The 25,841-nt window shown below is 34.5% G+C and overlaps 5 protein-coding genes across 6 annotated transcripts; 1 reads left to right on the top strand and 4 right to left on the bottom strand.

Annotated features, from left to right (window-relative positions):
• Positions 1–1,041: 1,041 nt before the first annotated feature.
• LOC137832401 (Tetratricopeptide repeat (TPR)-like superfamily protein) lies at positions 1,042–3,290 on the bottom strand. Its single transcript, XM_068640557.2, has one exon. The coding sequence runs from the start codon at positions 3,081–3,083 to the stop codon at positions 1,248–1,250; it is 1,836 nt and encodes a 611-aa protein (XP_068496658.1). The 5' UTR covers positions 3,084–3,290; the 3' UTR covers positions 1,042–1,247.
• A 3,349-nt stretch (positions 3,291–6,639) lies between these two features.
• Positions 6,640–9,595, bottom strand: LOC137832402 (BAG family molecular chaperone regulator 2). The gene is made up of 4 exons (XM_068640558.2): positions 9,251–9,595; positions 8,301–8,557; positions 7,159–7,305; positions 6,640–7,012 (listed from the first exon to the last, which is right to left on the bottom strand). Exons 1-4 carry the CDS (start codon positions 9,459–9,461, stop codon positions 6,872–6,874), a joined length of 756 nt encoding a protein of 251 aa, XP_068496659.1. The 5' UTR covers positions 9,462–9,595; the 3' UTR covers positions 6,640–6,871.
• Positions 9,596–12,795: 3,200 nt separating this feature from the next.
• LOC137832404 (nucleoporin protein Ndc1-Nup protein) lies at positions 12,796–15,865 on the bottom strand. Of its 2 annotated transcripts, XR_016521795.1 has the most exons (5): positions 15,456–15,865; positions 15,154–15,378; positions 14,596–14,714; positions 14,334–14,518; positions 12,796–13,398 (listed from the first exon to the last, which is right to left on the bottom strand). XR_016521795.1 is itself a non-coding variant. In XM_068640560.2 (4 exons), the coding sequence occupies exons 1-4, from the start codon at positions 15,861–15,863 to the stop codon at positions 12,931–12,933; spliced, it is 1,482 nt and encodes a 493-aa protein (XP_068496661.1). In that variant the 5' UTR covers positions 15,864–15,865; the 3' UTR covers positions 12,796–12,930. The 2 variants fall into 2 exon arrangements, 1 of the variants encoding a protein (XP_068496661.1); XM_068640560.2 differs by having other exon boundaries at positions 14,334–14,714.
• Positions 15,866–16,294: 429 nt separating this feature from the next.
• Positions 16,295–18,142, top strand: LOC137832406 (Tetratricopeptide repeat (TPR)-like superfamily protein). Its single transcript, XM_068640561.1, has one exon. It carries the CDS (start codon positions 16,322–16,324, stop codon positions 17,441–17,443), a length of 1,122 nt encoding a protein of 373 aa, XP_068496662.1. The 5' UTR covers positions 16,295–16,321; the 3' UTR covers positions 17,444–18,142.
• A 1,057-nt stretch (positions 18,143–19,199) lies between these two features.
• On the bottom strand, positions 19,200–24,259 carry ERD4 (Early-responsive to dehydration stress protein (ERD4)). Its single transcript, XM_068640559.1, has 6 exons — positions 23,254–24,259; positions 22,100–22,257; positions 21,744–22,019; positions 20,628–21,478; positions 20,022–20,277; positions 19,200–19,838 (listed from the first exon to the last, which is right to left on the bottom strand). The coding sequence occupies exons 1-6, from the start codon at positions 23,522–23,524 to the stop codon at positions 19,464–19,466; spliced, it is 2,187 nt and encodes a 728-aa protein (XP_068496660.1). The 5' UTR covers positions 23,525–24,259; the 3' UTR covers positions 19,200–19,463.
• Between the last annotated feature and the right edge of the window lie 1,582 nt (positions 24,260–25,841).

Genomic DNA, 25,841 nt, shown 5'->3' on the forward strand with positions numbered 1-25,841 from the left:
AAAATGTAGAATAACTTTTATATAGTAATGGCATTCTAATTAAGTTCGCGTGATATTATTTAAACGTGCTATTTTTAAATTTTAATTCATAAAATTTAAAAAATTAGTCCTAATAGTGTTTTAAATTTCATATTGTCAAATATTATATAATAGCACCAAAAAACTAGCGTGGAAATTCTGCCGAATATGAAGACCAGATTAAAATTGCCTACTATAAATAACAATAAAATATAGAATTTGTCATGCACCGTTCAAAAAATATTTTTATAAATGGTATTTAATAATGTAAAAGTTTTTTAAATTCTCGTCCAAATCATAGAGCATAGTAAATTTATTGGAATTTTATAACACCTAATTTTAAAATATTAAAAAATCTAATGAAAATACCTACAAAACTAAAGTACTTTTATTGAATAAAAAAAAAATATATATATATATATATATATTATTTGACACCCACTTTTTGCATTGCTCCAAATTACATTTTCTCCATTATAAAAAATTATGAAATGTGAAAGGGTATTTTTGTTAATTAATGAGATATAATTTGGAATAAGGATGTCAAAGTATTATTGTCTAATAAAAAATAAGCACGATCGAACTTTATTTAAAATTATAAATATTAATAAATATTTTTGGTTCAATGATATTTTTTTCTATAACATATATCAGTTATAGTATATTAGAAAGAATGTGAGCTACACGGATAAAAAAAAAATCTCTATTTTCCTACATTAGATTATATATTGAATTAAATTTGAAAATCTAAAATTGGGATGTCAGTTTTGAGATGGAAAAATAGAATGAAGGAGGATTATAAAAAAAATGGAAGGTTCTGGGTTTTGAGACGAGAGAGTAGAGTCGGAGAAGATAAAAAAAACTATGGAAAGTGACTTGAGATGAGAAACGAGGCAGAGGAAGGGTGGAAGAAAAAGTTGGGGTTGGAGTTTTAAGGTGTGAGAGTGGTACAGAGGAGGGTAAGCGAAAAAAGAAGATGAAGTTCTGAGATAACATTCTATACAGAATTTGTAACAAATTTCCATAAAATATTTTGCGTGTTCACTGAGTCAGCCATGTGTCAAGATGCCTGAATTGAATGACCCTTGCAGCAGAAAATATTACTGAAGGATTACAACATATTCAATTATGTCCCACGGCCTCTATTTCCAAGCACCAAATTGAACTTGGAAATCAATGAGAGTACTTTACACTCAAAATGTCATTATCAAATCCTGATGATTGTGATATTACCAGTAATCTTTACAGGAACATGAACCACCTCTAAAATGGTGAAACCTACTGCGATCCCTGATAACTATCTCCCTATCATAAATCTTCGATATGAGTTTGATGGCCACATGACAATCTGCACAAACTCTTAAATTCTTCACAACCCGGATTGGGGCCGCGGGCGCTGTATTTAAGAGCATAAAAGCAATAGCAAGTTTTTCACTGTGATAACACAAAGCTTGTTCCTTCTCCTCTTCCTCTATGTCTGCAAGCACATTTGCAGTAAGAGGAACATAACCTTCTAGCTTCAACAATTCCGTAATCTTCTCTAATAGCGCATATACATCCTGACTTTGTGGATGAGATCTATCACCTATTGTAAATTCATAAACACGATTACCCAACTCAACTAAACTATAACCAGGTGTTTTCTTAACACCGTCCTTTAGCATTGACCTCCTTACAACCTGTACGTCAGACCAACGACGCTCAGAGGCATAAAGATTTGAAAGCAGCACATAGTCCCCACTATGTTTAGGCTCTAACTTCAATATGTGAGATCTTGCTATCTCTCCCAGATCCAAATGTCCATGTATGGTACATGCCCCTAATAAAGTCCTCCAAATAACTGCATTTGGCTGCACTGGCATGTTCTGAATGTACTTGTATGCTTGTTTCACTAAACCCGCCCTACTCAACAGATCCACCATGCAACCATAGTGTTCTATCCTAGGCAATATACCATATTCCTCTTCCATTCTTTTAAAGTAATTGAACCCTTCATCCAACATCCCACAATGGCTGCAAGCATACAAGACACCGACAAAAGTGATCTCACTAGGCACTAATCCTTGTCCTTCCATCTCTTTGAAAAGCTCAAGTGCTTCCTCACCAAACCCGTTAACAGCCAAGCCAACAATCAGTGACGTCCAAGAAACTGCATTCCTTTCACTCATCTCACCGAACACTTGTTGAGCCTCCCTAATGGTCCCACACTTCGCATACAGATCCAACAATGAATTAGTAACATAGGAGTTCTCCCTCAACCCGACCTTCAACAAGTACACATGGACCCTACGTCCTAGTTCAAGAGCCCCAAGCTCAGCACAAGCAGATAACAAGCTAACCACAGTGAACCCATCGGGCTCCACGCCCTCCACACTCATCTCCCTAAAGAGAGTCAAAGCTTCATTGGGCCTTCCATTAAGAGCAAACCCATTAATCACAGAATTCCAAGCCACGAGATCTCTTTCCTTCATTAACTCAAACACCTTGTATGCACTCTCGGTGTAACCACAAGCTGCATATATATGAAGCAAACTGTTCTGAACAAAAACCAACGACTGAAACCCATTTCTTATCGTGACTGAATGTATTGCTTCACCCTCTCTAACATTCAACGACTTGGAAATAGCCTTTAAAAGAAAAGGGTAAGTGTGAGTGTCAGGTTCAACACAAGACACTGTCATTTGGCGATAGAAATGAAGGGCAGGACTCGGGTTTTGACTTTCAGCATAGCCCCTGATCATGGTGTTCCACGTGAACACGTTGGGGTTATGTATCCTGGTGAATACGTTGTAAGCATAGGACATGGGTGCAGAGAGGGAGACAATGGTGAAGATAAGATGCTTGGCCATGTCAGGGTTGTGCAGTGAGACGCCATGCCTAATGGAAAATGCATGGATTTGCCTTAGTTTGTATTTGGAAGAAGCAGAGGATTGCAAGAGAACAATGCACTTAGTGAGAAGGTAGTATGGTAGTGGGTTCTGTGGGGTGGTTGATAAGAAGTTTGTAGCATGGAACATGGATGGGTGACTCTGCACCAATGAACAAAGCTTAGAGCACACGCTCATTTGGCTAGTCTCACTCACATCACACAAAAAGACTCTATTCAACTAATCTAACATTACATCACAACAAGAGATTTCTTAATGCGATCTCAAAGTTATTTCAGTGGTCTCTTCAATATTTTCTTGTTTGTGTTTAGAGATTCCTATGTAGTTTTTCTTCAACACTGCAAGAATTCTAGAAATTCACTTTTCTCATATAGTTATGAATCAAACCAAATTATTGTTTCAGTTTTCAATTTCTAACTTAAAAAACCCTAATCTACAACCTTTCTCACCAAATATTTTTCATTCTTTTGAGCGCATCTTTCTTCTCAATATCACAATATTACGACATTAACCTCCCACTACCAGAGTTGTATGTCCTTCTATGTTATTACTCTATTGTGCAATTATGAAGAAATGTGACTTTTTTTGTCAATATAAAATAATATTGTTATTAATTAAAATAATAAGTGATTTTTAGTGAAAGAAATAAAAGTCTCTCATTACTCTGCATCAACTGCAATATCGTCATTTTAATTAACTATAAAACTTCATGTCTTAACATGTGAAAACAAGTAAATAAGATAGTTATGTAAGATAACATTTTTTTTTCTTCAAAAACTTTAGAATTTAAAGTTACAAAGAGAAAGGCATAATAGCTCTTCCGTTTCAAAGGTTGGGAATATTTGATGCAAATAAATTATAAATAATTTTAAATAAAGTAGGAATATATTATCTTCAAATGAATAGTAGGTAATTTCAAATAAAGCATGAACTTCAATCCAAATTGTGAGATTTTATATTTTTATTCGTCATACTCGTCTTTACTCGATGTAAAATTTCAATTCATGTTTAATTCTTAACAATTTTTTTCTCAAGTGATTTTTTTTCACATTAGAATATTTTTGCTCTCTTGGCATTTATTTTTTTATTGTTTGTTCTAAAACAAGACATGTTTTCTTGAAATGAAAAATCTTAAAGAGAAAACATCCTCAAAATTTTAGTATTCTTCCCATATTTTAACACTTTAAGGATTTTTAGTTTATTTTCAAACTTTTTAAGATTCTTAACCTATTTTATATCATACTCATCTTCACCTTACAACAATTGACTCTAATTCTAATCATTGGAAATTATCCAATAAAATTTATTTTATTCTAACATAATTACAATCACATAAAAACATAAAAAAAATAAAAAAAAACACCATAACACCATCATATTTAGGGTGGTTCAACACCTCAAAATCTACATCCATAAACAATGAACTAAAATATTTTTACTAATATAAAATTGTATTTTTTCTAATCGATATTTTACAAGATAAAAAATGTAAACCCTCTTGTAGACGACTATATACCAAAAAAATATTAAATTGTGGTGTTAATAATAAAATATAACTCCATTTATAAAGATTTCTCTTTGTATTACTTAATTCGGGATTGTAGTGAAAAACTATTTGAGAATAAATATTTTTACTACAAGGCATAGTTAAAAACTTGACTTGTTGTTTTTTAAGAGTGGAAGTAAATTACATATGCATAACATTTGTAATGGACCTTCTGAGGATGATTATTAATCACTTTTTTAAAGTTATCAAACTCCTTCATATTTAAGCAGAATATTCAGACATTGGTTCCCACGGAAAGGATCTGCTGAAGGTTTTGATCAAAATAAAAGCTGAATGCTCTACTTAAATTAATATATGAGGGTTGAAATAAATTATGGCTTGAATATATTAATGATCCTTTTAATATAAATTTTTATTATTTTGATCTTTAAAAACTTATTTATTTTTATTTACGTTACTATTTTTTTTATTCTTAGTGTACGTCTTATCGTTAAATATTTTTGTGATAGATAAAAAATGTTAAGACTTTTTAAATTATTTTTAAAAAATAAAATTATTTTGCATTTGTTTAAAAAAATATAAGTCTGATTGTCGTTTTTAATCGTCATTTTATTCATCATCCGCAATTTTGTTCTTCGTTTTCAACCACAATTTTTGTCTTCTAATGTTTTAAGAATTAAAATTTTAATTTAATTCTCAATTTAGTATAGATTGGTCATTTAAATTAACAATTTACTAATTACGCGTCATTGTTAAGATGGCTAATCCAAAACAGCACAATTGTGATTAATTGCGATAAGAGACCTAAGGGGCGTGCATTAGAAAAACTTATTTTTGCTTAGTAAGAGTTTCACATAGCATCCCTTATATTAAGTTGTTTTATTTTTAAAATATTTTATTTGATAAAGTGATTTTAATTTCTTATATTTTAATTTTAACAAAAAAAATATTTCCAGGCTAAACAGTTAAAACAGATTGTTAAAACAATCTTCAATTAGTTTTGTTGAAGACAATTTGAGAGTAAAATTTATAAAATATTTCTAAGTAACGTCACGAATGATTTTTCTTTGTTAATATTGGTCAACATTAGTTTTATTTAGTTTTGATCATAATATTTTTAATTCACATTAATTATGGTTATTTTTTTATGTCATTAATCTGGTTGACTCACTTTCCGTTCCCACTTATGTTAACCCAGATAATATTTTAACTAAAACTAATCAAAACTGCTATATTCAAAGTTGATAAAAAAAATTGATTTCACATCAGAAAAATGTAATTAAGTAGTGATGTCTACTGAATGTTGTTTTATTTGCATTCTTGTTTTTATTTAATTTTTTGGTTTAAATTTCTGTTTTTTTATTTATTTTTTTATATGACGAGACGCAATACTTAGTATGAGTTTTAATAAAATAAAATAAAATTACAGGTTGGTAAATATAAAAATAAATATTTTTTATATTAATTGTAATCAAATACTTTTGAATATTCTAAGAAGTAGAAGTTAATACATATCTATTAACAATCATTTTGTTTTGGAAATAAAACAGTTATTTGTAGGGGAAGTGGATTAAAATAGCTTCTGAGTTCATTTTATTTTTAATTTTATGGAAAATTAAATAATTGCATGAATATAAAAAATAATTAATTTTTAAAAAACAGTGATTTGTTTTAAGGAAAAGTAACAAGCTGTCGTATAATACTCTTTGTAGTTCTCATTCTATCGCCGCGTACGTACTGATTTTGTTGTTGTTAAGAATCAGAGTTTATTCTCCCTGTTTTCTCAAAATTTCCTCACTCCTCTCACTTTTTCCACAAAATTTCCAATTCCTTCGTAATTTTTCTCACATTTTTTGTTTCGCTCTCCATTTTTAGAACCACTTTTTAAACGTTACTTCTATAGATAAGGGGTTTGATCAACATTTTAACATGGGTTACAAGCTATTGTTCTGACAGTGACAACTAAAAGTATTACCAAACAAATTATAAAATGGAACACAAATTTGTTCTACCTAGACTAGACTATAAGCAACCCCCGAAGGAGTATAGTTTATGACAGGATACTAAGTTGTAGCTTAACACATGATTCAAACTTGAAAAACTAATGCACCCAGCACACTTTGTCAAAATGGAATGAAATAGTGTTCAAACTATAACTGATTAATATATTTATACTGATAATTAAACTAGTTAATGATAAATTGCACGGGATCACAAAGAAAAACCTGAAATAAACACTGATAAATTCACCATCAAATAATAATTATGGTTATATTAACATTTGCGACTTCTATTTGAATTGGCATTTTGAACAAAAACTTAGGTAGGTATTAGTGTGTGACAGCAAGACTTATTGGCAGAGTTCCGAAACAAGAAGTTTGTACGTATAGACAAAGGAAAAGGAGAAGAAAATGGAGTAAAGAAGGGGAAAAGAGAAAAAATGGGGGAAGGAGAAAACTCAATCGAACAATTCCCACGTGGTGGAGGATGGAGGATGTTCAAATGTCTCCCACTTGGTTGTCACAACAACAGGCTTTGTTCTTCCATTAGATAGCTTAAGTTCATCCAGGGTTTCTACACACTTTTGCACTCTCTTTCCCTGAAAAAGTAACACTACATTATTCCCTGTGACTTACCAATTCAACTTTTGTATATTCCAAACACATGTACCATCCAAATGAAATCAGAGAAATGCCAAAACAAGTATATACTTGACAGTAAATTGGAATTATATTGAAAATATACCTGCAAATTTTTCGGTGCAGAAGCATCGCCTTCTGCAGTAATGCTTTCTAATTTGATTGCTTGTCTCATAAGCATCTCAATTAGTGTTGTAATTTGAACTTCCGGTACTTTGACTCCATTGGAAATAGACTTTTCAATGGCAGAAACCTGTATCGGAAAGAAAATGTATTATTGTATACATGCACATGGTGCTTACTACATATGTCCAGCAATATGTTTCAGAGAGGGATTCAAACTTAGAAATTGGTAATGAGCAGGCTTTAGGCAGGGTATGCTACCTATTTTTTTACACGAAATCATTAACTTTGACCTTGTGACAAAAGAATTCACAACAATTTATCCCTTAACAGCTCATTCTCTAAATACATATAAAAAAATTCAACCAGACATGTTTGGTTCGACCCTCATCCAATTATCATTAAGATACATTTATCAAAAAAATGAAATTTGAGACGCCCCCCCGTAACGACACAACCTGATGTCATGTTCACACAAATTGTAATATAAACTTGGTCCATGTAGCAGTGAGCTAAAAGGTTGGGTTACTATTATTGTTATTATTACAAATGGGGTTTGTATGTTTGTGCATATTTTCCCAGAATACTAAAATACAGAACATTCCAGCTGGTGTGACAAAGACATGGTATCACTTTCTTATTTTTTCTGAACAAAAACAATGTATCCCTCACTAGGTATGACAATAACCCACCGGCTACCAAGGAAAACTGTCATGCAGTACACCCATTGACCCAGCGTCAATTCTACCTTAAGAAAGAAAAAAAAGAAAAAAAAGGGTGATAAATGAATATGAAAATGAAGATTTTATTTTAAAAAATAAAATAAATAGACGATTATGAGTTTTTAATTTTAAACACAATCCTTCTATTGTATACTATACTTAGTAACATAAATTATGTTGGGTGTCTTCTTTAACTTTTCATTTTTTTTCTCGATTTCCAAATTTTTTTTTCATTTTTTTTATCACTCCCTTTTTCCTTATCATCGAAAGTGGACGGAAAAGAATAACTACCGACATCCATTCATTGTAAAAACTGGTATTTTACTGTTTACTGCATTGAAGAGTTGTGAATTTATATGAAGAATGTGTGATTGAATTGGTAGAATGTGGAAAAGATGCATACCTGGTCTGCGAGCTGATCAAGCTGGAGAGCAACATCGTTAATTGCGCGATGTGCGTTTTGGATCTTAGCGTTGATACGCATCTGTATGAAGCGTCGTTCGATGCTGGAAGGGTCTTGGATCAACACCACTTTTGATCTGTCTTTCACTCCGCACGCTTCCAAATACTCACCATTTTGTCTCTCTTTGCCTCTGTACACCACTCTCTGTTCATCCACCTGTAATCCCGTTTCCCCACACAGCACCTTCTTCACTTCCCCTGCATCACATGTCATGTCATTTTCACACTTTATCCTTATCCCAACTTTTCCATTTACCTATTTCAATTATCATCAAATCAGACCAATCTCCACAACTTCCTTCCACAAACATCCAATATCATCATCATCTCTAGTTTTGCTTTCCTTAAAGTGCTTCATTTTAAAGATTCTTAAACTACCCAAATATAGTTTTTAAAATGAAAACAAATGTATTTATTGTAATATAAAGGCTAAACACTCATTTGTTCTTAAAATCTATTACATAAATCCACACAATTGAAAAGATGAATTGCAATGTACAGTTATTCTATTTAAATCTTTAAATTTAGTTATTTAATGTCTTTCGCGTATCTTATGTATTATTTTTGCATTATTCTTCAAAGATAATCAAACAGTTTGAAAGTTATGTTAACATCATTTCTTGTTCATTCTCAAGATAAAAACTTGATAATATATACACAAACTAAACTCTACATTCAATATGTTAATTAAATTCTTGAGAGAAAATTGAACAAAAAAAACCCAGCAGACAATGCCATGTTACGTGGGCACGTAGCTTCAGCAATGATGGACTCACAATGCTGGACTGAAACAGCTACCTAACTCAATTTCGACAACATTAAATTTCCCCAGTAAGCAACAAGAACAGAAGAAAATCAACAATGGTAGTTTAGATCCAGAACTTGTCTTACCGAAAGTGGCAATGGAACTGACGCAGATCTCGTAACGGAGAGCACCGTACGCGATTCGAAGGCGCAAATTGCGTGCTGAAGCATCCGTTTGCACAGTCCGTTTCTGCACCAACATTCCTCCTGGTCTCATTTCCCACTCTGTCTTTTCTTCTCTCGCTGTCGTCGAAGACGACGACGAATTCTCTCTGACGCTCGGTTTCTTCCTTATCATTTTGAACTCAGTTTTCCCGGGAAAATAAAACACAGTGGTGGGTGTGTTTTTTTTTCTAGGGAAAATATCTAAGGCGTGACGAGCTTATTGAAAAACTGTGCAACCTTTGCCGACACACAAATAGGTTGCAACGCTTGCAGGTGTGGGGATTTTATATGGTACCGACGCAGAGGGGAAAACATAAATTATTGCGTCATTTCTCACTAATGTTATAAACTAATCTAATTAACTGAGAGCGTTATTATTATTTTATAGCTAATTAAAAAAATTAATACTTATATACTTAGATTTAAATTAACCTTTGGTCTCCTCCACAGTTTAAAGGCGTTTATCTTCCTATCTTTTTAAATTGGATGAGACAGTTCTCTACTGTTGAAAAATTTAAAAGTTAAATGCATAATTAAATTTTAATTAAAAAATATATTATTCATTATATTTTGTTGTGATGGTATAGAAATATTTAATATTCTCGAAAGTATACAACTTTTTTTTAGTGATGGAAATTGGAAGAGACGAGAGCATGGGGAATGTGGAGAGAAAATTATGGTGGTGACGCGGGGTATGAGGGGAGAGAGTTGGACCAATGAGAGGCATGCCACGTGTATGGTGAGTTAGCTAGTGTGTAGTGACAGCTAAGCTTGCCGACAGTTGAAGGAACATGAAGAATGAGCATGTTGCTTTTGCTTAGTGTTAAAAAAGGACACGTGGACGAGAGGCGTTGGATGAGGGTTTTTGAGTTCCTATGATCAGTTTCGTTGTTGTGGTTGGTTTGTGTTTGATTAGTTTGGTTTTGATGAGTAGGCAGGGAAAAGGCCCAAAAATGACATTACTTTGGGTGTAAATTATTGTGGTTTTTTAAGATAGATGGATAAGGTTTAACAACTTGCTGTTAAGTTATATTAAGAGGGAGGATTTAATTACAAAAGTTGATTTATGATTAGCGAACTCGAATACCAGTTTGACTAAAGCCCACTTACTTGCCAAACGGATCATAGTTGTCACTGATTAGGATGGCTTGCTGCTGATGTCAAATAATCATAATAAACCAATAACTCATCCATTCAATCATCACTCTATTATTCACTTCAAATCTTTTTTTCATAAACACAATTCATGAAATATTTTAAAATTTATAAATATTTAATGTGCATTCAAGAAGAGATTTCCTTAATTTAATATTACGATCTATCTATTAATATCGATGTGGATGGGTTTCCAACAGCTTTAGATAAATCTTTTATAAATTGAATATAATATATATAAAATAATACTTTTATATGTTATAAAGAAAAATGAGGTATAAAAGGAGGAAGACTGATTAAAAGGAGGTATAAATTCAGAATAAAAACGTTCATTAATTTGAAAGTGTAAAACGGTAACATAATGAAATAAACACAAGGTTAAATAGATATCATACTGGTAAAATAAGGTCGAAGTAACATTGAAAACATCAAGAAAGTAACTCTTGGAAAGCTTAGGGAAAGAGTTGATAAGTAATAAACAAATATTCTCCTAAATAAGTCTTTTGGTAAACTCTCAATTCTACTTCTAAAATTTGAGTATTTTTTTAAAGAACTTTTACGTTAATGGTCAAAGAGATTTCATAACGATTTAGAGTTTTTGATAAGGTTTCGAACGTGAAAAATATTAAAACTCATTTAAAATATTTTGAACTTAAAAGATGATTATAATGTATTTGATTTAATTCACGTGTAATTAAATATAAAAAAATAATATAAAATTAAATGTTTTTTATTTACATATTATTACATAAAATTTATTTTTTTATTAAAACTTTAGATATTTTAAATTGTTATAGTATACAAATTATTGAAATTATTTTAAAAAAAAATTGAGGTGGCAAACTGTTTTGTGTATATTATAATTTTCACGTTGATAAGTTATTGCACAGTGCATAAAAACTTAGAGACTAAAATTAATTTTAAATTATTATTTTTATATAAAAAATATTAAAAATATATTTGATCTAATAATATAATTTTTGAAATTGGCACAATTATTCTATACAGTCCTTCGTTTATTTTTGGTTCACATGAAGGCCGTAGGCCCAAATTATGGAACAGAAACAGATTGTACAGCTAAAATCTCACGTTTGATGTCTTAAAAAACATCAATTATGCCACCAAATTGACTGCACATCACCACACCCTAAATCATCGACACTACAATGAAAGAAATTTAGTTTTCAACAACCTTAATAACTGTTAGTTAATTTCATCCTTACAAAATTTTTTGAGTGTCAAAAAAATCAAAACAACAACTCAAGGACAAAGGTTGAAGTTGAATTAAATTTACATAACAGTGGTGATAAAATTGATCGTTAATGCTAGCTTTAAGAACCTAATTGAGTATTGATTATATTAATTTAAGAACTAAATTTCGTTTCTAATGATATCAAAGACTATTTTTTATTGATTTTTAAATTTCAAGAACTAAATTAGCACTTTATTCATTTTTAAATTCAGGTCTCATAAAATTCAGGTCTCAACTGGTCTGGATAAGAGCTTTGAGGGAGAAAAACATAATTTTTGTTTGGAAGATTCGGATTCAAAATGAAACAATATGATCTACAAAGTCTTTCCAAATTCATAATTAGCTTATAAATGATGTAATCCAATTTTTTTTTTCAGATTTATAAACTTTTCCAAATTCCTAATTAGCTTATAGATTAGGTAATCAAAATTAGCTTTTAAATTACATAATTAGACTTCGAATTATATAATCCAAAAGTTTGTTTTTTTTTCAAATGCATTTATGAATTACTAATCCTAAAATACAATTTTTTAAAAATATATTTCAAATTATATAATTCAGAAGTCTAAATTTAATAGTAACTTTCAGATTATGTAATCCGGACATGCATTTGAAAAAAAAAAATTCAAATTACATAATCCGAAAGATACAAGAACAAACCGGACATATTTGGGAAGAATCTTTTATGAACTCACCTATCTCACTGGCCCAAAATAGTAAACAATTTTAAAAAATGGAAACATTTTTAACCGTTTCTAACCTATTACACTGGTTAAAGAATTAAAAGGAGGCATTTCTCGTTACAACACGGATAATCGCTCCCATATAACTAGTAAAACCAACATCTTTCCAGTTATCAACACGTTTTTCCAGTAAAAACTTTTTATTCAACTACTGATAGGTGCACGCGCATGCGAAAAATATGAACTTTTTATGATCAACAAAAACTATCTTAAAAAAAGAATGTGTTCATTACTAAAAAAATTCATCCAAATGATCACTTACCAGGCAATGTCAGTAACTTCAACAAAATCTCGAGATTAATATCGTTCATCTAAAATTTCTGACAGCAAAATTGAACCTTTTCCTTCCATTCCATCTACATCTCCTCCCTTGTCAACATCCTGGGCGTATAATGTCTTACAAACATGTTTAATAAGGAAAGTAGTATTCAAAACACGCTACAATGCGGCAGTTAGGTAGCTCGAAAATCAAGAAAAATACGTAATTTTTGTATTAGCATCTCCCGAGTACCAAAATGTGGCTTCCCAGCTGTGATCCAGTCCTTCTCCAGAAGATTTGCTTTAGCACCGGCCAACATTTCATCATGGAATGCAGAGACTATCTGGTAGATGGAAGTCTTGAGAACGTCAGCAATAGCATACGCTTTTGAATTTACTGGGCCACTTCTTCTTTTACCAGCAGCAACATCTACCCTTCCACTATTCACAGTGGCCCATTTGATACCAGCAGGTCCCAACAACTGATTTGGGGATTGCAGGTTTGTTTTCTTTCCCATGAAATTTTCAACAGCAAGAAGGCAGGATAGAAGTGTTGAAACCACGGCAGCATTACTCCCGGAAAGCTGAGCGACCCCATTCTTGTCCTCCTTACGTGAGCAGGCAGTCAGTGAGGCAACACTCCTTGAACACCATGCATATAGCTGCATTTAAGCAAACAAATACTTTTTAATATGTTATCCAAAAATTCTGAATAGAAGCCTGGGAGTGTGCTGCTTTGTTGCCCCACAACTAGAAGGCTTCTTGTCACAGAAAAGTTAAACAAGTGACCATTTGAACCATTGGTTATTAATTAATATCAAATTTACAGGGTTGCAATTCATGTCATGTCAATGACCGACATAAATATTTAGGAAGCCCAGAGGAATCATGAGTTGACTTTCCCCTCTGTAAGTCCATCAACATAGAGTTACATATATTATTGGATTACATGTATAAAGTGTTAAAAATAACTCCCCTGAATTTATTTTCTCTTTTACATATGAAGAGGGAAGGCATAAACCACATAATAATTGGTTGTGGGAGCAATTTCACATTTAATACATGTAAAATACTGAAAATCAATATAATATAAGGGTATTATAATTATCATCATGTTAAAACTGCAAGTGGAATGGGCTCGTTTAATGTGCACACCCAGTCCCATTTTTAAGGCAGCAGTTTGAGTTTAAAACAAGAAGATGAAACTTCTGGGTGTTTGATAATCAATGTTACAACTTAAGAAGAATTTCTAGAGTTTAGAGTCTTTAAAATCATGTTTTTTCTTTGAATCTACATGTTTCTTTTTATAATGAGGTACATTTATCATCATACTTCTTGCAAAATTGCTTATTTTGGCTCCACAACCTAAAAAACAAGTTTTTCCAAACATAGTTCATACCACAGAAAAAAATGAACATAAAACAGTGAGGCCTGAAAGACATTGTAGAAATGCTAATGCTAAGCCATGAAAAACCTTCTAGTAAAGTTCAATATTCAGTGTGAACACCAATGCCCAAAGCTTCCAGTTATACAGAGAGAAAAAAAGTTGGATTTTAGCTTCACATAAACTATACAAATGATGAAGTTATATATGTACCTGGAAGTTGTACAATTCTTCCACGTTCTTAAAATCGAACCGTGCCTCCGTTGGGGACAACAGCTGATTTGATAATTGAGTAGCTTTGTCAACAGAACTTCCTGGGCCTTCACCTAATTTAGTTGCAAGATGTTCCAACGGCTTCAAGCACACATCAACTACTCTTTTGTACGTTTCACTGGTTTCTTCAAAAAACCCCGCACGCCTCCAAGTGTCAACATTGTTCTCACAAACCATACACAGATCAAGATGTGCAAGATACCTTAGAAGCGATGTAGGAGTAGTCTCCTCCAAAGCTGAAAGGAGATGCTCACTTGGATTCGTTTCTGCTGCCGCTGATCCTTTTGGAGGTGCAAATATGGACCTCTTAGTATGCAAAACCTATGTGGCATATTAAACCAAAACAGAAACTTCAGCATTCGGTAACAAAAGGCTGGGGAATATAAATGCTTGCAAAACACCTCATCCAATTCAAAATCCCAACATGTTGCATATGTCTGTAACTGGCATACAGGTGACATTATACAGGTTTCATTATGGATAGTTAAGAGAAAGCTACTCAAAGTTGTTTTAACACATCCCTCACATTATACACAACAACGTAACCAGGACACACAGAACGAAAATCCAATGTACACGATAGAGACCCCAGATTCCAAAAGATCACATATGCAGATCAACGAAACAAGGTTGAACAAGTTCGACAACATGGCAAGCATACAAATAAAACCTAAAACGGAAAAGTGCATGAGCACCGGGATCACTTTCTTCTGGGCATATCAACAAACATGTAGGGATCATTAGTTTGAGAAAAACCTACCCAATGCAAATGATGAGTCAACTCCCAAGAGAAGAAGATAGCAAAAGTGGCAGCAAAAGTGGTTAACTGCTCGACGAAGAATCCTGTGGTGGCGACGGAGTACTTAAACGGATGCGGGAGAAGCTCCAACAAAACACCGGAGATAACGAAAGCAAGAGCGGAAAGCTTGAAGGCTTGTTGAGCAGCGGAAGGAACACCCATCTTGAAGCTGAAAAAGAGAGGACGCTGCAGCCGCAAGAAGCAATAAATCAGTGCGCATAAAGATTATGAATTTATTAATAAGATGGAAGAGAGTGAGAGACCTGGATGATGGGGAAGTGGAGGAGCCATCGGCGCTGGAAAAGGTAATGCGATGCGAAGAGGGAGCCTAGGAGGAAGCCCCGGAGGGCTAATCGGGGTAAGGGGGAGGAGGGGTGGGCGGCGGCGGGGAGGGAGAGGGCGGCGGAGAAGGAGGCGGCGGTGGCGAAGAGGAGGGAGAGGGGGAGGCGGGGGCGGGGGTGGGGGGAGGAGAGGAGGGAGAGGGTGGGGGAGAAGAGGAGTTGGGAGGAGAGGAAAAGGAGGAAGGAGAAGAGAGGGTAGTGAGGTGAAGAGAATGGGAGACAGAGAAAACAGAGGAAGACAAGAGAAGATGAAATGGATTGCCAGATCATGAAACTCATCAACCGCTTCTTCACCACCAACTCCAACCTTCCTCTGCTCCCAGACATCATTCACAAATAACCACTTTTTCTTCTTTTTTCTTTTCTTTTCTTCTCTTCTTCAACAACAATGCTTCACTTCCCCCTTTCTTCCCTTCTCTTCCCAGACACTATTTCTTTCAAAGGAGGTAAGACTCAGTAGTTTGTTAGGTCAGTTTAAATTTTTGAATTTTTTTAACATTTCTTCAATACAATCTATATTATTATTACAAAAGTTGGGTTATAATACGTTTCGGCTGCTCTGTCTTAAATTAAAATTATTATTTTTTAAAGTTTTATCTCTATATTTAACTTAAGCATAATATATGAAAACTAGGAAAATTGATTTGTAGAATAACTCAAATTGATTTGTTACATTTAAATTAGAAAAACCCTAAAATGGTTAGGGTTTATTTGAATTATGAAGATCGCAGCAAAAGAACGTTCTTTTCAGTCACTCCCAACGTTTCCCATTCCTTTTTTCTGACGAAATGGCAATCATCATCCCCAAACGCCTCTTCACCCTCCGCTCCGTCACCGCTTATTCCCTCAACCCATTCACGCGCCCACGAACCTCTCTTCCTCTCACGCGCCTCCTACTCCACGCGCGCCCATCCTCCACCCAGCCATCGAGAACCCCGTCGGAGAAACAATTCGAGACGTGGGTCCAGGCCCTGAAACCGGGCTTCACCCCCTCCGACGTGGCCCAGGCACTGCAGGCCCAATCTGACCCGGACCTGGCCCTCGATATCTTCCGCTGGACCGCGCAGCAGCGCAACTACAAGCACACCAGCCACACCTACTTCCTCATGATTAAACACCTAATCTCCGGCCGCCGCTACAACCACGCCGAAACCCTAATAGAGGAGGTCATTGCCGGCGCCTGCCACGACGTCTCTGTCCCTCTCTACAACTCCATCATTCGATTCTGCTGCGGTCGCAAATTCCTCTTCAATCGCGCCTTCGATGTCTACAAGAAGATGCTTAATTCCAACGATTGTAAACCTGATCTCGAAACCTATACCCTTTTGTTCAATTCGCTGCTTCGGAGGTTCAATAAGTTGCATGTTTGTTATGTGTATCTGCACGCAGTTAGGTCTTTGACTAAACAAATGAAGGCTTCTGGTGTTATTCCTGATACCTTTGTATTGAACATGATCATCAAGGCTTATTCCATGTGCTTGGAGGTGGATGAGGCGATTCGGGTTTTTCGCGAAATGGGGTTGTATGGCTGTGAGCCTAATGCTTATAGTTATGGCTACATTGCCAAGGGATTGTGTGAGAAAGGGAGGGTGAGTCAGGGGTTGGGGTTTTATAGGGAGATGAGAGGGAATGGTCTTGTGCCTAGTACCAGTACTTATGTGATAATTGTGTGTAGTCTTGCGATGGAGCGCAGGTTTGAGGAAGCCATTGAGGTTGTGTTTGATATGTTGGGGCAGTCTAGGTCCCCTGATCATCTCACTTACAAGACTGTTTTGGAAGGGTTGTGTCGGGAGGGAAGGGTCGATGATGCTTTTGAACTGCTTGATGAATGCAAGAAGAGGGATGCTTCCATGGGTGAGAAGATGTACAAGACTTTGTTGGAGGACTTGCATTTTTCGTGCCGGGAGTAGGTTTTGTGCTAATGCATTTACTTGAAGTAGCATAAGATGCATATAACTCTGCTTTTGTTGGAGCGTAGCTTAGTCAATCTCCTGCTCTTATGAGACAACTGATTTTCTTGAATGAGTGCTGATGCAGATAAATAGTTGCATTTGCATGGAAAATTGCTCTCAACTTCCTTTGGACTAATTTAGCTTGCAATGTGAATGGAGGGGGCACCTGATTAGTTGTTAGTTCTATAAACACTGATATTGATGATAAGGTGGCGCAAGCTTCTTTTATGATAAAATGTTGCCTCTGAGCATGCTGAATAGACTAGACCACAGCATTGTAAATACTGACAGATGAATTTCCACCTCATGGCTTTGTGACATGCAGAAGTTGCTCGTGGATAGTTTGCTGGAGTGGATGAGTATCTTAAGGTATTGTGCAAAGAACCAAAGCTTCCCAATATTCAGCTGATTGTTCTTTATTGTTGGCTTCTCGCCCTTAGTTCATCATTTGTTTTCTCCAAGAATTAATCTGAAATAGATGTTAGCTAAAAGTTTTACAGTTGCTAGCATCTGTTTGTATTAGTTACGGATATTTATCTTTTAGTCCTAATTCTCCATGGTTTGGAGCATCCCTATTGGTCTTGCTCGCCGCATAAGGGGGGAAATTACATTAATCTTCTGTGTTCTGAATAAAGCAGAATTATTCCGCGTGTGTAACGATGGTGATCATATTTGCTGATGCAATTGTGTTACTCTTTGCAATGTTTATCTTTTGGCATTAAGTTATATATATAGTGTGGCTTCCTATAACTTAATGTTGGAAACGTGCCTTAGATATTGTAAAGCAGTTTTAATTTTTATTTTGAACAAGTCAATTATTAAATTGATAAGAATATGTGTTATTTTAATTCTAATTGGTAGTGGATGAATTGTTTTCCTTTTACCTTAAACAAAAACCAACCCTTAATACACATTATATCCTGTGCAACAAATCTTTTCATTCTTTAACATGAATGGCAAATTACACTCACCTTAAGGTTGACTGAAATTACATTATCTCTTTAGTTTTCTATATTAGTTTCATCTTCTTGAATTTATATAATTGCATAAAAAAAATCAGGTAAGGTATATGTATGAACGAGAAGGATATCTGACATTATTTTCTTGTATAAATTGAGAGACGTTAGTGTAGGGTAAGAAAAAGAAGCAGCATAAAGGTTCAGCATCGAGTGAATTTTGGTTAATCCTCAGATTGAATGTAATTTGTCAAAACTCTTAACAACACACATCCTTATTCATAGCAGTATCTCCTCGTCAATTGTCTTTTCCACTTCTTTATTAATTACAAACTATACTCCTACTGAACTGGTTCCTTAATTATAGCAGTATAACTGCCTTTACAGAAGCAGGTTCACATGAATCGAACCCGCAGTACATAATCGTTACATATCCTGGTACTGATATTTTTTCGATGGATATTATGTTATATCAAGAACTTTTTCTAGTTCTCACGTATTAGAAATTCTAAATGTAAATGTAGAAAAAAAAAATAGTACAAACTCATCACTAAGGTTTTGAATTGAAAGTGGATTTTAGGTTGAAAGTGGTACTCTAATCCTTCATATGAATTTGTTTTATTGGTGTCAAATATCGTAAACGTATCCCCTCAAAAAAATCCCATACATCCTATTACAACAAGCTCTATTTAAATACAATATAAATATTCAACATTATCACTTTGACTCGGTGAAAAGTCATATCAATTCTCACTCTGTACCAATAAAAAAAATTATGAATTGCATACTGAACACCATAAGATTGATCCGCAAGGATTACAAGTCGAACAAACATCACATAACACTACATTGGAAATATTATCACACCATCCAACGATTTCTTACACAATCACATTCACAACAGTTAACACTCAACATCCTGGTTCCTAAGACGTATTATGAACAATGAATAAAATATCTAAAGGTATCGCTACAAGACTACAACTAACACGTAAAAAGCAGTTGAAATTCAGATAATTACATCAAACAGGTGTTGTTCTCGAAACTGAAGACAATGCATCTTCAAACCGATCATCATCTATCTTCTCAGAGCTCAAGCTTGGTGGAATGAAAGATCTGAAAATCAATTCCATGTTGGGAGGTTCCTTAAGTGGATTAGCTGCAACCTCAAGTGCTGGATGTTCGAAGGCAGGGTAGAATTTCTTTGCGCAGACAAAACCAAAGATCAATGACAAAAAGGGCAGAGGAAGCACAAGTGGTGTATAGTAGAATTTCTGCGCCCCAAAGTACCCAAACATGGTAATTTGGTATAGTATCAGAGATGCTAGTACACGGTTGTGTATGTGAGGCCACATTCTTCCATAACTTTCATATGATGGTACGTAGACTTTGAGTGCCTGTTGATTAATAAGTATACACAAACTCGTAAAAAAATATTTACTAACAGGTCTGATTTAAAAATAGCTTGGTAAAAGGGATCATCACAAAAACCAATGAAGTACTAAATTGAGACTTAAGGAAAGGTTAGCCATAAAAAAACATTAAACTGGGTTCATTAAACAAAATTCCAAGAACTTCACCTGATTTCGCAGTACAAGCCATCCTAGGCCAAAATATAGAACACCAAATGGGATTATCACAGGAGCAATAACAGAGTAACAGAAGACAATTGTGACAATCAGCATGTCACCAGGAACTCTAGTTCCATAACCAAGATCTCCAGGTCGCCAAGCCTCTTTCAACTCAGCTTCGGTCTTGCAAAGATACTTTCTCTTCAAATGGTATATAATAAGAGGAACTATTCGGGACAGTTCAAGGCCATAGCCAACAAAAAATCTAACACAGAGAAAAAATCAATTAATCTATGTCATGTCAAGTCAAGTATTTAAAATTAAAAAAGAAAGGCGAACCCTTTTCTACTTATGTCTAATCTAGTAGGAATATTCCAAATTTTCAACTTTACACACTTTTACACGCAAATCATGTTAGAAAGTATCACGCCTTTTAAAAACACAGTAACTTCTACTTCAAAAGAATGTAGGAAAAGATGATAACAAGCTATAATGAGGAAGACCATTTTCTAAAATTTTAAACTTTCTGCATTTCCTTTTACTTATAAATAAACAAAATGATGTATCACCACAGATAAATAAACTAAATAAAATAAAGTTAGGAAGACATCTTACTTAAGGGCGACATAGGTCAAGAAAAAAGTAGCATTGCCCGGGAGGCTCTCAGCTAGCAAGGACGAAATTTCACTTAAGCTGGGGTTCTTCTGAATTTTATTGAATGCTTTGAACAAGGTTCCACCTATAGTAACTCCAATGAAAACGTTGAGCACGATGAAATAAAAATATTTTCCAGATGCAGCTCTAACTGCGTGACTTTCGGTTGGAATGCCTTCAAATTTAGACAAGAACAGAAGCAACTTGGGCAACAATGCCAAGAAAATAATCAGCGCAAGTTGAGGGAGGTAAGCTTCCAACACTGTCCTCAAAGCCGCTATACGAACAATTGGCTTTATGAATGGAAGATATTTCACCAAATTATCCAAAGTACTAAATGCAGATACAAATGTAATTGGGATCATGTAGAAGAATATAGTCAGTGCTACAATGACATACACCAAATACTGCCTCAGCTCTCTCTGAAAATACTTGATTTTCAAATTAGGCAATATTAGTTGACTGGGTTCAGGAGCATCAAAGACTGACCAAGTATCAACCATTTGTGCATGCAAACTCTGAGCTGCAGACGCTGCAACCACCCTACTTGAGAAAAACACCAGAGCAGCGTCTTGCTGCTTCTCTCTAAGGGTGACCTTTTGCTCAGATTCCAATTTGGTAACAAATTCATTAATCTTATCTTTGTAATAATCTATGCTATCCACCTTTTTACCAACTAGCCCAAGGAAGCCAGTCTTGTTAGTAGGCTTTGTTCCTTCTGGTTTGGCAGTTGTTTTAGACCCTTCATATACTGCTTCAGCACGGGCAAGCTTCTTCTTATACCCTTCTAAGGTCTCCCAAGTCTTGTTCACCTGTTAGCAAAAATTAGATAGTACAATATTCAGTGAGGAAAAACTAGCATTTACATTACAGGAACAACAAAATCACTAGACATTTAGAATTAATGGATATAACGGGTTACTTCTATAGAATTCTCCTCATTTTCTTTCATTTCCATGATATATGGCCACATTAAATGGATGTTACATGCATCATCTTTCAAAATTTTGATACGGAGTCAGAAATAGTATAATTAATCTAGAGGGTATGAAAAAGGCAATCGCAAGAACACCTTACCACTTTGTTGTCTGTTACGATCATAGATCTGTAAAATGCCTCTGGATAGATGGCTTTAAAATAAGCGTCAACCTGTTCCTTCTTAGTCTGACCTTGAGTAGCATTAGGTATGTCTCTCACAACTATAGCAAACTGTTCAGGCCTCACATCAGGAGACTTAAGAGCTTCGCCTCGCAGCCATGAGACATGCTTGTAAGCTCTCCACAGGAGAACAAATGTAACAATTGAAACCCAATAACAGGCAATTAAAAATCCCCACAGCCTTGGACTCTTTGCCTACACTGACACACACAGCTAATTAGTTGATTAAAAGGACGATTTACTATAATATTATTGGAAAAAAATACTGATCTTACCGTGATGTTAGCCATTGATAACTTGTCAAGTTGATTGAAAGTTCCTTTGCTAGTTGTTTGTGCCTTTGCACCTTGTCTCTTCATAGCATTGTCAGTAGCAGAAAGCGGCAGAAGAACCGGTAGCAGAATAACTCCAGATAAAACTAGGATACTCAACACTAGCACAGAACAATAATAATAATAATTAAAAACTTTATGCTGGATTCATTAGTCATCCCATAAGCATGTTATAGATAACTATTGCAAAATATTAAAGCTTATCACCAGACAAACATATTTATAGGGGAAACAAATATTATAGTGGAAAAGACTTCTCTTCTCTTTGTGTTTTGAGGATGAAAACGCAAAATGCAATTGTCTACAAGCCACACATAGGTCACAGATAACCGATGCATATAGTGTAGCATTTTGCTCACACAAGCAAGAATCGGGCTGTCCTGACCATTTAAAATGTACTATGCTGAATCAAAAGCAGAAAAAAAGATGAACAGAGTTTCTAGAAGATAACCTTATGTGCCTTAAAATCAGGAAAAAAACTCAACAATCACAAGAAAAGCAAACTGAAATAACATGCGACTTTCTCAGTGTAATTCAAAATTTCTTTCCCAGTTTTGTATAATACTAGTAAGCCAAATAGAACCAGGAATTTGTCCTTCACATTCATACGAACACGGAAAAAGACCAAAGCTTGACATTTCAAGTATTACTTAAATCAGTTCCCTAAATTTTATCGAGAACTCATTCCTGAGGATTAATGTTTCTAAAGAATCCTGTTTCAGCTCTTAAAGGCAAAACCGATAAATAGTGAATACAATGAAATGCTGTTGTTTCCTGTCCAAATTATCAAAAAAAGAAAACAAAGGTAGTATTATTGTAATTATCAGTGAAAATTTTCTCAAGGTACCAGACAATCTTACGAAGATTCTTCTATGTTCTAATTGAGCATAACATATGATGTAATTCCTCATGAGCTGTTGATATTATTCTTGAATCAAAATTGAAGTTTCATTTAGATAAAACTCCAACTTTTATTGGAGAACAAGACCAAAAACTACCTATAAAACCATATCCAAGTTTTATCCTAGGAGCTTCAACAAAGAGGAAGTTATGCAGCAGGCAGATATATAGATAGAAAAAAGGGAAAAGGAAGAAACCAGTGGTGAGAAAGACAAAGTAGACGGCAGTGTCGACCCCAGACATGGTAACAACATCACGTTCTGAAGAAGACACGGCCTCCTTGATCCAAGAGAAAGGGTTGCGGCTCTTGGACCCTCCTTCCAATGGATCCAACCCCTTGAGGATCCTGTTGGGGTAGTACACCACATTGTTCCCAGGCTTACTCGAGAGAAACGCAAACACGATCAGCAAAACCAAAAATATCACAAAGGAAGTCCCCAGGGACGTCAAAAACGAAGTAAAATCCATCTGGGCCTCTCAATTCTCTCCACAACACAACACAAAGTTCCTCACTTGATCCACATCAATGAATGCCCCGTAGCCGTTACCACTCCCTTCACTCGAGCCAACCGTTGCAAACGGTTATAAAAGGGTGTTATTTTATGTAGCAATAATGGCAAACGGCAATGACGTGAAGGAAGAAGATGAAAGGAAAGTGAATATAGAAAAGAAGGAGATATTTTGAACAAAGGTGGTAGTTGTGTTGTGGGGCACCTTACGTTTTGGATTGCTTGTGCTCAATAAATGTAGTGTAACGAAGGTTTTATTTATGTTGAGTTTGAAGAATGCGTTTGCGTGGAAATTAAGAGTGGGATGAGTGTGTGAGGGAGGAAATAATGCAAAACGGTGGTGCAGAAGAACTGTTGAAAAGGACAAAACTTTCTCATGTCCCTGTTTGTGTATGACAGAGAGATGAACCCGAATGCCAATATTACCCCTCAATAATTTGAATCAGGGATATCATGCCTCTTCCCTTCCAGATTTATCACAACTCATACCCTTTTTCAACTTATCTATCTACTGTTCTTTGGATCAATTGTAAGACATGTTAGATTTTGTTTTCTCCTTCTCAACGATGAATTCTAAGAAGCAAATCTTAAACCACTCAAATTTTATTAGAGTTTACAGAAGATGAGAAAAAATCGGACCTATTCACGTGTTGTCCATGGGATTCAGAAGCAAGTCAAAACAAAAACAAAAGATATTTTATGTTTTTCTCTCTTTCTATTTTATGTGTCCATAAAGCAACACTAAACTATACTTCCATTATCAAAATAAATACTTATTACGTATTTCACAGTTCACATATTTAATAAACTAATAATTTCACAAACATCATAAAAACGGTCCATGCATCATGTTGATTCTTTCTTCGTCTTATGAAAATCTTCAGCTGGTTTATAGTTTTCAATGTTTCAAACCAATTCATGTTCCAATTTCAGAGTAAAGAAAAAACTATAAAATGCATTGTATACAAATATGCACACGATGAATTTGTATTTCAGTTGGATTTTGCTACAAACCCATTTCTTTCTGGCCACTGAAGCTTCATGAATAACTCCAACACACTTCATCTTAATAGTTGCAAAACGCAGATTACTAGGTGGTGTGGCCATCAAAAAGTGTTTTTTTTATCGGAAACATCGTCCAATATTTCATGCTTATATATACAAAATGAAACAATGACTTTTTCTACACTTTACTTTATAAATACCGTAACTTTTTTCAGTCACAGTGCCCAAAGGGAGAATTTTATTTTTCACGTGCTTAGTGCATAATATATTGTTTAAAGAATAACTAACTCATTAGCATTAGTCAAACATGTTTGAAAAATAAAACAAACTGCAAAAAATGTCAAAGTAGTTTTATGAAAAGCAAGTAGGAGATTTTTTATTAAAAAAAAATTGAGTGTATGAGGTGATTCCAAATTGAGCAAATTGCTTAATAAATTAGTATAAATATAATTGTAATATATAACATACTTGTGTCATCATTACCCATTATAGTATGCATCATAATTACATTACATAATACATATAAAACTTGAGTTTGATTTGAAAAAAAAAAGGACAAGAGATTTGGGTGATAACGTGCATGATATTTCTTTTGTAGTTGCCAGAAAAGACAAAGAGAGGGATGAAAGCAAGGGTATTATGGTAATTGCACGGAATATGGATAAAATCAGTTAACGGGTAACATTATAGTTCCAGATTTGTACCACCGGGGAGTTTGTTGTCTCTCTCTCTCTCACTCACACACAGACACGTTGTCGACGAGGGGTAGCCTTTTACCCTAACACTAAGGAAACAGCGTATCCAGCTGACACGTGTCAGTGACTCAAGGGACAGGTGGCACATGGATGTGTTGCCGACAGATGGATTAATGTGGATAAGAAGGGAAGCTATGCAAATGCTGTTATGCTACACATACCTAACTTTAAGACCATTCAAACCAGATTTTTTTTCACCAAAAATAAAAATTCTCTGTCTTTTTTGCTGTCCTGTTTGGTCCCACACATAAAGAAAAGCTAGACTGGTATTTTCTCAAAGCATGAATCAGAGTTTTGCTGATTTAAAGATTTCATTGGTTGATATTTCGAAAGTAATTCTGAATTTGTTTTTTAAAATTTTTGAGATTTTTTGTGGCATGTTTGTGGGTTTAGTTTATCGAATTATTATGTTTGGTTGGTGAGTTAATGAGAGAAAGGAGGATGAGAAAGTGTGGTAGGGTGAGATTTGAGGGACCATACACGTTGAGTTTTTGAAACAGAAAAACGCGGTGGACA

The sequence above is a fragment of the Phaseolus vulgaris genome, chromosome 6 (genome assembly GCF_051622355.1).
Source record: "Phaseolus vulgaris cultivar YP4 chromosome 6, ASM5162235v1, whole genome shotgun sequence".
Lineage (NCBI taxonomy): Eukaryota > Viridiplantae > Streptophyta > Magnoliopsida > Fabales > Fabaceae > Phaseolus > Phaseolus vulgaris.